The 12,624-nt window shown below is 32.1% G+C and overlaps 1 protein-coding gene across 8 annotated transcripts in view; it reads left to right on the forward strand.

Moving 5' to 3' along the window:
* Positions 1–12,624, forward strand: part of LOC124425770 — a 213,089-nt gene that overhangs the window by 89,288 nt on the left and 111,177 nt on the right. For all 8 annotated transcript variants that reach the window (XR_006942568.1, XM_046966624.1, XM_046966625.1 and 5 more), the window contains 2 exons: positions 5,258–5,428; positions 10,959–11,103. Coding sequence is in view for 7 of the 8 variants with exons in the window: in XM_046966624.1 (XP_046822580.1) it covers positions 5,258–5,428; positions 10,959–11,103 (316 nt within the window). In the remaining variant the exon portion in view is untranslated. The remainder of the gene's footprint in view (positions 1–5,257; positions 5,429–10,958; positions 11,104–12,624) is intronic.

Below are 12,624 nucleotides of genomic sequence, written 5' to 3' on the forward strand. Positions count from 1 at the left end.
TTATTTATTTTCTATCGTCTCTTATTCTTGACTTTCGTTTTCACACATTTTTCTCTTATTTGCAATTCGGTGATTCATTATTTTAATGAAATATTAATTCATTTTATTTCTATAATTGTAATAGCCTAACGCAATACATTTATATTTCTTCTATTACACAAGCGTCCGGTTAGCAATTTCCAACAAATATTCCGCTGTCTAAGCGGTTTCGAATATTGCTTAGCATAGGATACGAAGTAAATTGATTAGGGGTTAGTTTCTATGAAATTTGGAATATAAATTACGATATAATTCTTTTAAAATTGACTTTTTATAAAATCGATTTTAAATAATAACTACGATAGACTTGAATTTACTACGAATACAATTAAACAGTGATATGTAAATTCTTGCTCGACGCTACTTAAGATAAATATTCTTACGTATTGGAATGAAAACCAATGGAAAATTATGTCAAACAATTTCTTACTGAAGAAAATTTTTACTTCAGTAGATATCGATAAAATTTTCATCGCGAACTAGATCAAATAATTTTAGAAATATCATAGAAAAAGAAGGAAGGGGGTAAAAAATATGATTGATCGAGAAAAATTCTCGCAAGCTATGGCAATAATTGTGGTACCCATCGTACCGATAATTAGATTTCGTTAGAGAGAATATTTCCCGAAGAGAAAATGATGAAGCTTGTTCGAATGATGGTATGCGATGTATTGAAAGGAAAAAGGATAAAAAAGAAAAGGAAACAAGAAATAAAGAGAGAAAGAGAGAAAAGGAGAATTGGAAGGAAGGAAGGAAGGAAAAACAGGAGAATATGAGAAGAGAACGAAGAAATTATATAGGTAACGGAAATCAGAGAACTAGAATGATCCTGGCTTTGCATACGGAAATCGGGCATTCGCCCAGGAGCTGCATATACTACGTATGCATTTCGGACGCATTTCAAGCACTGCAGTGTGGTCCGGCAGTCTGAATGCAGATGGCTACCGCACGATTGCAGCAACGTATGATCCATCTCGCTTGATTCCCCGGTACCCCCGGCAAGCCCCTATTAACCAACCCCGTCGAACCCCCTTCCTCGTCTATCGCACGGCCTCATCTCTATCTAGCACTACCAGACCATGCAACTACCAGACCAGTTTTCGTTGCCGTTGGTATATATGGTTCATAGGCGTATCACGAAAGCATTAAACAAAAACACATGACTACTGGTGATATAATCGAGACCGCAATGTAACTTTCTCTCTCTCTCTCTCTCTCTCTCTCTCTCTTTCTCTCTTTTTCTCTTTTTCTTTGGCTCGTTCGTTCTACAATTTTACAAATAATACACTCGATGAATATGAAGAATATGATCACACATTCATTTTCAATGAGTGCATCTCGTTTTGAAAGCTCGTTTTTTGTTTCCTCCAAAATTCGACCATTCCCTTTTCATTTCGACGAAAAGTTTCTTTATACATTTGTGTTAAATAAGTTAATTTTATTTAATTAAAATCTTCGTTATTCTTGGATCTTGAAGCGTGAGAATAATTCGACGTCTTAGGTATCACGTATAAATAGGTATTCTCTTCGTTCGCCGTTCATCGTCGTAGAACTTGCAATAATTTCGTTATGAAAAAAATTCCCTGCTGCAAATGCCCGTGGATTAATTAGTACAACGTCTATTGAAAAAAAAAGAAAAAAAAGAAAAAAGAAAAAAAGAAGAAATAGGAGATAAGGGATCTCCTTAATTGCCATCGCGAGACATCCTAAGTTTCGTAATAACCGAGCCGTGCCGAGGATATAAGTAATGAATCCAGATGTCGTCGACAACGAAACGTCAGGTGGAAAATGACAAAGGTCTATGTGAAATTTCAATTCCATTCGTCTCCGCGTCATAGTCGTGGAAAAGATAATGGATTCGGCGCTTTCATTGGTTAAAGTTTCTCCACTCAGTAGGACAAACTTTTTATTTCGATGAATATCGGGGTTAATTTTATTTAGAACGAGAGCCAACCGAACTTTTGTTCCGCTCCTTTTTTCGGCAGACAAATCGTTTTTTCAATCACCAAGAATTTTATTTTATTTTATTTTATTATATTTTATTTTATGGTTTTTTTTTTTTTTTCGTGAAAGAGCTCAACCTTTTTGTTTGAATTTATTTCGTTATTCAAAATGCTTCATACTACATATATCTATATGTGTGTGTGTGTGTGTATGTGTATGTGTATGTGTGTATGTATGCATATATTCTGTGGAAGAACAATAATAGCCACGCTGAAACGTTGGTACAGTCGATTCATAATTTCGTTAATATTATCCGGCGAGATTTAATTAGGAAATGTCGTCCTTTCGTTTGCCCTCGAACCGTGCCAGCAGCACGACGGGAAGTGTAAAGTTCTCCTATACCATTACAGTTACAACGCTTAAAAGGACGTTAAGCGTCAAGCCGGTGTCACGACCTAATTTCGATGTACTGCTGATGAGGAAATAAAAATCTTTTATAGGACGAAACGCAAATAAAGAAAAGATAACTGCGTAGAACGAAACTGGCAATGCAAACATCTCTCTGTAAAGAAACAGAGAGAGAGAGAGAGAAAGAGAGAGAGAGAGAAAGAGAGAGAGAGAGAGAGAGTGAGTAATAAAGAGATGAACTTCTTAAAGAGATTCTGATGAGTAAGATTTCGTAGAGATTAAATACTTCTAACTATTATCAATTTCAATGAAATTTACTCGGATTCATGAGAACAAATCGAATTGGTCGGCATCGAATCTAAAACGATCTTAAATTTTATAATTAGGTGAAACGAGTTGGAAGTTTGCGAGCGTCAGGAAACATTCATCTTTTAAAAATGATCTTGGAAACGTCGTGCACAGGATTTCTCTCTCTTTCTCTCTCTCTCTCTCTCTCTCTCTCTCTCTCTCTCTTTTGGTCTCTGTCTGTCTCTCATAAAAGATCCTCGATCGACACGTCGTTCCTCGAATAATAACCTATCACCCATACCTTTCCTATCCAGCCGATGGAGATGAGCTTGATGGCAGCAGCATTGTTTTATGCAACGAAACGTCGACCCAATTTCGATATTGCATCAACCCGATAATAAAGACAAAATGCGTAAGGAGATGTGAAAAAGAAAAGTTGAGTGGCTTCGAGAGGACGTGCTCGTAAAAAAAGAAAAAGAAGAAAAAAAAAGAAAAAGAAAGGAAAGAAATAAAAAAAGAAAACAATACAATGAAGAACATCTAAAGATATACATTAATTAAAAATCTTTTTCATAAATTCTTATTTTTATTAATCGTTCTCTTCCTAATAAATTCATTTTTAATATACTTTATGACATAAAGAATAATATTAAAAATTGATATTTATACGATTCGATTATTATTTTTGTTGTTTTATATTTCCTAGAGTATTAGTCTTTTTTTAATTATTTATAATACTTTTTTAAATGTCAATACTTGTTCCCAATACAAGTATAATATAGTATATACAAGTATAGTAGAAAGATCGTGATTGTGCGCAGATACATTCGAAGTTTTATACGTAATCGTTTCATGAATTTTAATAATAATTTGATTATTTCAAATATTTCGTAAGTATTTGTCATCAAACAAATCACACTATAACATCATTACACAAACTATAATACAATGTATTATATTAATCGAGCAATTTTATCAAAGATATTATATAAAATTAATAACGATCTCGAAGATCGGCTTAAACGATTTAATTATCAATTAACATCCATGAAAGAACTTTGCAACACCTGACAAAAAATAACGTTCATTGATCGCCAGGAAATAATTAATTACCATCTTATTTTATGTTCCGTATTTGTTATAATTTAAAGTTCACTTATACACATATACACGCACACACACACACACACATACATATGTATACATATATACATACATATACACATTCGCACACACATACATACATTATTATCAAATAATTTTATATAAATCCTATTAATTTGCAACGCGTAGTAATATAAATTACATTAAAATATCGTTCGTAAATTGGCGTTAAACGTCGCGAACACAAGTGTATAACAATTTATATTGATCGATTTTATTGGTCCATCGATCCTAATTAATAGGAGAGTTTCGAAAGATGTCACTTACCGCGTTTTTTTTTTCCCCCGACAATAATCAAATTTCATCATGAATGTAAGCTTTCGAATGTAGCAAAGTGTAACATATATATTTTCAAGCGTGAAAAAAGTTTGATTATTTTTTTAAACATGTTAATTATGTAAGAAAAATTTGTTGCCGTTTTCATTTTTTCATCAAATAAATGGATTGTATATACACATGTTCGCATTAATTATGACATATATTGACGAAGTATAAAATGTAATTTCGTTTATGTATTAAATCAACACGTAGATGTAATTCTGTCAAACAATAAATCGTATTGTACATTGATTTAATCTCTTACATCGTAACAAGAACTCTTCGACGTTTATACGGTAATAGAATACAGTTCGTCCAACTTACTTCGAATACATGCATCGCTTCGATGAAACTTTCAATCCTCGTCTCAACTATCTATTTTCGGTATAATGTCAACGAGCCAAAAGCACTATAACGATTATATACTATCATAAAATTAAATTCTCGTTTGAGAGGTTCGTTAAATGATACGAGAGAGCTTTTGTTTCTTTATGTAAAAATAATTTCTTTTTCTAATGAATGACAATGTTTTGTACGTAAGTTGTCAAAGCGAATCACAACATCAAAGAAATCTGATAACTATTGTATTCAGTAGTCTCTTGACTTAATGAACCTTACTGATAAGTAGATCAGTGACGTGCAATTTCTCGAGCAATGTATATCAAATCGTCATAGGGAGACAATATACATTTTGATTGACATTATTATGAATATTATTCTCTGTTTTTTTTTTTCGCAATTTACATTTCGGTTTATTGGTGTTAAGATAGTGAGTTTACGAACGTGAGAAAATTCTTTTTACATATTTTCCCGTCATATCTTACACGTATGAAATACTTTTTAAAGATCAATATGATGTAAATATATGCGATATGGAAATATGTGAGAATGATAAAGATCATTTATATATATATATATATATATATATATATATATATATATATATACAAAAAGAAATATAATAAATATAATTCACGTGCGCATGATACATTAAATTAAAATTGTTATAATTCATTATTTATATGTTAATTTTATAATAATTACCAAGGATTATCTAAAAGCGATTTAAAGAATAATAAAAAAAAAATTGTTTTAGTGGCTTGTTCAACGGTGACGGTGACGAAGTGTCGTTCAGCACTTCACAGTCTGCAAGCTTTCTCGTTCTTTCGGCCCACGTGTCTTTGTAAGGAACGGCACGTCGATCCAGACTGCAATAGTTTCCAGAATTTCCTCTTCGACCATCCCTGCATCGACGTACAGAAGAAAGGTTAGTCATTTTATTTTAGATAATTTATAATCTTCGTTCTATCAAACGATATAAAAATCATTTATTCGAAAAGCTTTAATTTTACATTGATAACGTTAACAACCATTTTTATTAATTGACATCGTATAATTTTGAAGTCACACTCGTATATCTATAATTCTTAAGTCCAATTTCATTTTTTTTGTTTTTTGCTATGAAATTAAATGTTTATTTATATTCGAAGATTAATATTTATTAAATAATTATAGTACTATGAATACTATATAATATTATGTACTTTATAAATAGTATTATGATATTATGAAACATAATTCTCTCTCTTTCTTTTTTTCTCTCTCTCTCTCTCTCTTTCTCTTTCTCCCTCTAGCAATATAAGTTATAGTATAAATTTCAAGTTATGTAATTTTTTCTTTTGTAGACATGAAAAAATTCGCTTAATAAAAGGTTTAAACGGTTCTTTCAATTAGGTAAAGAGAAATCGAAAGTACTTTTATTGGTATGACGGTTTGTCATAGTAAATTCAATAATGGCTTTAAAGCTCAGGAAACTTCGTAATCCTAGCGAAAGCCTACGGTCGAACGAGAGGTATCAAGTACACCGTCATAACAAACGATGTCGTGGCACTTTCGAGGGAACTTCTCTCGACTACAGTCTCGCAACATTCTCTCCCCTTCTCTTCTCTTCTCTTCTCTTCTCTTAGCTCCTTCGATATCTCGAAGGAAGAGACGAGAAAACTTGTAACGATCCAAAGGCCGAAGCAAGTTGTCGGACAACGCGTATTGTGAAGTCGCATTTGCGTCGTGTTGGTCTTGTCTTTCGATATCGAGTTCGAAATCGAGGATAAAATTCGAAAGAGGATATTCCCACGAGTGTACTTAAAATAAAATATTCTTTTTCTTTCTCTCTTTCTTATAAGATTTTTTTTCTCTTTAGCCTATTGTTCTTTACCAAAATCGAATTACTTTATATTTCTTTTAATCCGTACCATTTTTTGTTTCCCATTTTCGTTGAGAAATTTGTAAGAAAAGAATATATATCAGATACTTAAGCAGACGTAATAGAAAAAAATTACTTGATTATTTTTTTCTTTTTCTTTTTACAAAATTTAATGATAAATCAAATAACGTATATATGTTGAATTCATTAAATTACAATGAATATTAATATTTTGTATTCCGCAATTTAAGAATCAAACGATTCAATTGACACTCGCGTTTGAAAAAAAAAAAAAGAAGTAACGCTACGGGTCTTTATATTTTGATCAGAAAATAAAAATTAGTTTAAATTACATTAAGATCTTGTCTTTTACTTTAGTACTGTTAAATAATTAATGCAGTGTAACCATTTTTGTTTTGTAATACAGATTGATTAAACCTGCGAAGGGACGAATGATAAACGAAATTCGAGCAATTCGCTAAGGGAATAGAAAATAACGTTGCATCCAATGGTAGAATCTTCAAAGCCGTTAGAAGCTAAGAGAAGTCTGCTTTTCGTTACGTTGATTTAACGAAAGCTACTCGCATTTTCGTGCGTGTAACACGTTTTACCTTTGTATGCCTTTCCCTGGCAGATTTTATTTTTGTTCTTTTCTTTCTTGCCTTCTATCTTCTTCCTTTCTTCACGTCCTTTTCTTCCTTTTTTTGAAAGAGTACCAGACCGGATTTAATCTCATTAAGTGCCGAAGCTCCCAGGTTTCGTAGTAGCTGCGGTACCGGCTGTGGCAGCTTTTATTATCCACTGCTCTCTCTCTCTCTCTCTCTCTCTCTCTCTCTCTCTCTCTCTCTCTCTCTCTCTCTCTCTCTCTCTTTCTCTTACTCTCTCGTATGAACGGCTTTCAGTAGCAAGGCGTGCGGCTCACGCTGCAAGATAAAAGTAATTAAGTCGTGACCCAAGGCTGACTAATTGCACGATTTATTATTCTCGAGTGTTTCTTCTCGTTCACGTCGAAACTCGTGATAGCGTTATGATCGAGGATACAATTCTAACTATTATTTTTATTTTTATTTTCTTTTTCTTTTTCTTTTTCTTTTTTTTCTTTTCTTTCTTTCTTTTTTATTCCTTTTAAAGAAAACTCCTTAGAACGTTCTTTGTAGTCACGCGATAAGGCGCAATAATAACAAGGAAATACATATCAATTGAAATTCTAGTCACGTTTTAATGCGTAAAAATATAATCAGTAATTAGCAGTTACTTTTGTTTACGGTCGATCGTACTATTAAGGAAGAAGTATAATTTTCATGAAATAGAGGCAAAGGGGAGAAAAAAAGAAACAAAGAAATTGAAATAAAATTAGATGAATCGAAAAAAGATTACGATTCTTGGTGGAAATTCTTAGAGAAATCGATTTAAAGTACTTAGCAGAGCCGATTGAAATGTCGGAGAAGTTCGGCCGATCGCAAGTCGTTGAATGAAAGAAGGGATAAAAGAGAGAGAAAGAGAGAGAGAGAGAGAGAATAAGTAAGTATGGGTGGGGCTAAAGGATAGAAGAAAAAGAAATTCAATCGCTTTACTTGCACCATAGCAGGATGGCTAATAGCCGTGGCGTTGAAGCTAACGATCCTGATAATCGGACGCACATCTCCCTTCACCCTTCTTCTTGAAGCGTAAGGAAGGAGACATATAGAGAGAAAGAGAGAGAAAGAGAGAGAGAGAGAGAGGGAGAGAGAGGGAGAAGGTAGAGAGATCCCAAGAGAAATTGATCTCCAAGATCTTCCAAGTAGGAATTTTCTTTAAAAGCCAGCCGACTGCTCAACCGGTTCTTTCGAAGAAGAAACAAAAGGGTCGAGATTTCTTCAACTGTGTTCCCTTACGTAGATAGTATATATCTATCTTTCCCTCTCTCTCTCTCTCTCTCTCTCTCTATATATATATATATATATATATATATATATATGTATATAAAAAGATAGATAGAATATCCAATTTCGTTCTTAAATATCTTCTTAATTTATAATAATGAAAAAAGATACTTCGATATGCGTTTAATGAACTCGAAGAATATCACTTTTATGTTTGATTGTATTTCGTTGTAAATGAATTTTTTATTCATTTTTATTTATTTACTTTTTTTTTCTTTTTTTTTTTTTTTTTTTTTTTTTTTTTCATAAATATTATCAAAAAGAAGAAAAAAGAAGTTATGTTCAATACAGTAGATTTAAATCGTGTGTATTCTTTATATAATAGTTATATAACACACACATATATATATATATATTTTATATATATGTACAGATATCTATATACATCCCCAGTGGCGTTGAGTCCTCTCTATGAGTTCTCATTGTTCATTTTTCAGAAGGCTCGTTCGTTCGGGCCGCCGAGCCTTTTGAGTGTTTTGAACGATTCACAGATAATTCCCGATGCGCTTCTTTTCATTCTCACAGAAAGAAGACTTTCTCGCTCTTGCCTTCGTCTCTGGTTGGCATCTACACCCCTCCACATGCACATACACACACACACATCCCATTCCATCCCCATTCACGGTTCCTCTGACATTTCTTCAGTTTTCTCCTCTCACTCGCTTACCGATATACCTTTATCCCTTTGCAGAGTAAAAGAATTCAATGACCTGAGCTCTATCTATTCCTTTGTCTTTTTCATATTCTTTCATTCTTATTTTACTGCTCTTCTCTTTCTTTCTTTTTCTTTTTTTTTTTTTTCTTTTCTCCTCTTTTTTTTTGCGATAGCTACTTCCGATCGACACGTTTTAATAATTCATTTTAATTTCATCGAATTATATTCTCTGTAAATCGTTGAATAAAATATTTTATATTATTTTTCTTTTTCTCTCTCTCTCTTTCTCTCTCTTTATTTTTCGTTTTTTTTTTTTCATATTTAAAATAACACTTTTTATATCTATTCATATTTCGGAGAGTAAAGAGTAAGAAGATAAACGAAATAAAGCCGACTATGTTTTTTTTTTTTTTTTTTTTTCAGGTGACTATAATTATTTATTAACCACTGAACCTACAATCTACGTCCCTCATACGTACGACAATCGGATGCTGTTTTATTGTTCACTATACACTTTTCATTTCATTCTCTCTCTCTCTCTCTCTCTCTCTCTCTCTCTCTCTTCTTCTCTCACTAACGCTGGTACAACAGTTTTTTTTCTGCACTTTTTACAACGCATTTGGCTTAACGTCCGCCGAAAAAATGTAATCTATTCGTCCTCGGAAAAGGTGCATTAATAAAAAAAACACGCGTGCGCCTTCGTGTTCGTGTTTTCATACGTAATCCGATATAGGATTACGGTAACACCGGAGAGCGATCGAAATAGGAACGCTTGTTAATATTCCAAAATTTTGCTGTGAGCGTATTTTTCCATCCGATTAAAAACATTGGTTTATTAATCTACTTCTCTCTGCCTCTTTCTATCTTTCTATCTTTCTCTTTATGCTTTTATCGTCCCATGAAAAAAGATTTCTATTTATACATCAGAGCGGAAGAGAAAATGAAATAAATGCGATCTTGAAATTATACGAATTGGTTTATAATTTTAAATAAAATGCACGTATGATTTTTATCTTTTCATTATATTCCACGAAAAATATTGCATATTCATATTCTGTGCAGATTCGTCATGTCCATTAGATGTTTTAAAAATTGTATATATTTATGTAGTATATACATAGTGTCTAACATTGAGAGCGTGGGATTAAATATTATTTCATGTAATTAAATTGCGTATGGTATTAATTACTCTTTGCTTTTTCTTTCTTTTTTTTTTTTTTATGTATATTCTTAAAGACGAAGGGTGATCAAAATCCAAAGAAACAATAATCTATAATATATTAATATAATCTGAATAAATATAATATTTATATATTTTTATATTATATTAATATTCATATACGTATATATATAAATAAATAAATATATATATATATATATATATATAATTGTTTTATTTATACAGGGCATTTCAAAATTCAATACGTAAACTATGAAGGACGGTTATGGAAGCCAAAGTAAACATTTTTAGTGAGACAACATGAGACAGGAAACGCTTCGTTGATCCAACGCAACTACCGAACAGATATTGAATGATAACGAAATAAACCGATTATATTGCTCATACAGGTGCAAACTTGAGAAATAACTGGATGGAAATCATTCTATCTATAAAAACTGATGTTGCCAGCGTAATTATTGGTTGATAACGTTCTATCCTGACAACTTGATCGTTTAACGTTATAACGACGCGTCAATGTCCCCATGTTGTCTGACAAAAAATGTTTGCTTCCTAATCACTCCCTCGTATATTGAGTTTTGAAATACCCTGCATATGTATATATAGAGTGTTCGAAAAGAAAAGTCATCAAAAATTCATCAAGATTATAATGAAATCTAATGATTACTTTTTTTTTCTTTTTTTTTTTTTAACGCCGAGACAGGTCAATTTTGTTCTCGAGAGGGACTGTCAATAATATGTCATAAATTTATATATATATATATATATATATATATATAAATATATAGGTCGGATTTATATATCTGTAATAAATAGATTGAATTTTTTTTTTGACAGAAAAAGAACAGCATCCAATCGAACCTTTACCAACGTGCACCCATGCCATGAACGAGTGTCTACGAGGGAAGCCGTGTAATCAGGTCTTCGAAAACTTCAAAAACAGCTGTAAAGCACGAGAGGGCAAGTGCAGAATGGAGAGTCGGTGAGTGATATCGAGCTTGGTGCTTTATATTTACGCTATTCCATCGATTTAAACCGGCCAACCGAACTAACACTGGCAAACAGCTCATCAACGCAATATTTACTACAGGAAGTTCTTTTAAACGGGAATCCCGAGACAATAACGAATGCGGTCAATGAGAATTTTGCCATTGGCTTCACAACGAATGGTTCTTTGTTTCTTGCAGATCTCTTTTATTTCTATCTTTCCTGATTATTTTTTTTTTCTTCTTCTTCTTCTTCTTCTCCTTCTTATCTCATAGAACTATGCATCATTTTCGACTTCTTTATTTCTTTCCTTTTTTATCCCGTATCATTGTTCCTTTTTCAGACGTATTGTTCGAAATCTATGGAAATGACGGCAATGTTTTTCCATCGATTTTTCTTTCCGTCCTTTTTCATTTTTCTTTTCTTTTTTTCTTCTTTTTTCTTTCTTTTTCTTCTTTTCGTTCTTTCTTTTTTTTTTTGTTCACTTTTTGTTTTCGTTTTTTTGTCATAAAATTCTCCACGAAAGGGAAAAATATCGGAATAGTATAGCGGTGAGTTTTAAAGGGGGAAAGAAAGACTGATCCTTGATTTCTTTGAACTTTCTTTGTAAGGATCATTGATGGCATCAACCGACCGACGTCATAGTTTTAACAAGTTGTGAATACCAGTTTACTTGTTTCCTTTATCTTGTTTCTCTCGTAAGAGAATTTCCACGAGCACTTTGTAGTGATTCCATTAAACCGAGATACTTCCTTCTTAATAACGTAACTCACTAAGTTACCGTCAAGTTGAGAGTTTCTAGGAAACTTTAAAAATCGCCTTCGGGTCGTGATGTATACGATAAATGCTCGTGCGTGTTGAACACAACATTACATGGGAGAGTAAGAAAGAAAGAGAGGAAGAGAGAGAGGGAGAGAGAGAGAGATAGAGAGAAAGAAAGAAAAAAAGCACATCGATAAAAATAATTTTGTACCACTCTGACAAAGTTGATACCCAGCGGACATTATGAGAAGAAGGAAGTATAATAACGTTATATTCGTTTCATTTCTCTTCGTGGAGGAACTTGAGAACAATATTTTTTTTTTGTCGACAATATGTTTGTTTCTTCGAACGGTATAACTTTCGTCTAAGATTTTTTTTTTTTTTTTTTTTTCATATATTCACGAATAATGAAAATATTTCTATTTAAAAGATCCACCGTATATAATATATAATAAAATGAAAAAGCAATTATAAAACTGAAATGAAATGTTTAGAGGAGTAAAAAATGAAAATATTCTCATTGTCTTAATCTTTTATTTTTCAAATTGCAATAAATATAATTTATATATCTTTTAATAAAGTACGTTTTGTTACATCGGCAAACTGTTTTATGTTTTTGGAAACAATTTGTAATATAAATTATTATTTCTCTTTATTTGTGTATAATACTTTGGGTATTATAATCCTGGACGAATTTAATATCACACTCAGCGATGTCGTTAACAACTTTTAATTGTTGACCCCGGTATATGTT

Source organism: Vespa crabro, chromosome 7, assembly GCF_910589235.1.
Source record: "Vespa crabro chromosome 7, iyVesCrab1.2, whole genome shotgun sequence".
Taxonomy (NCBI): domain Eukaryota; kingdom Metazoa; phylum Arthropoda; class Insecta; order Hymenoptera; family Vespidae; genus Vespa; species Vespa crabro.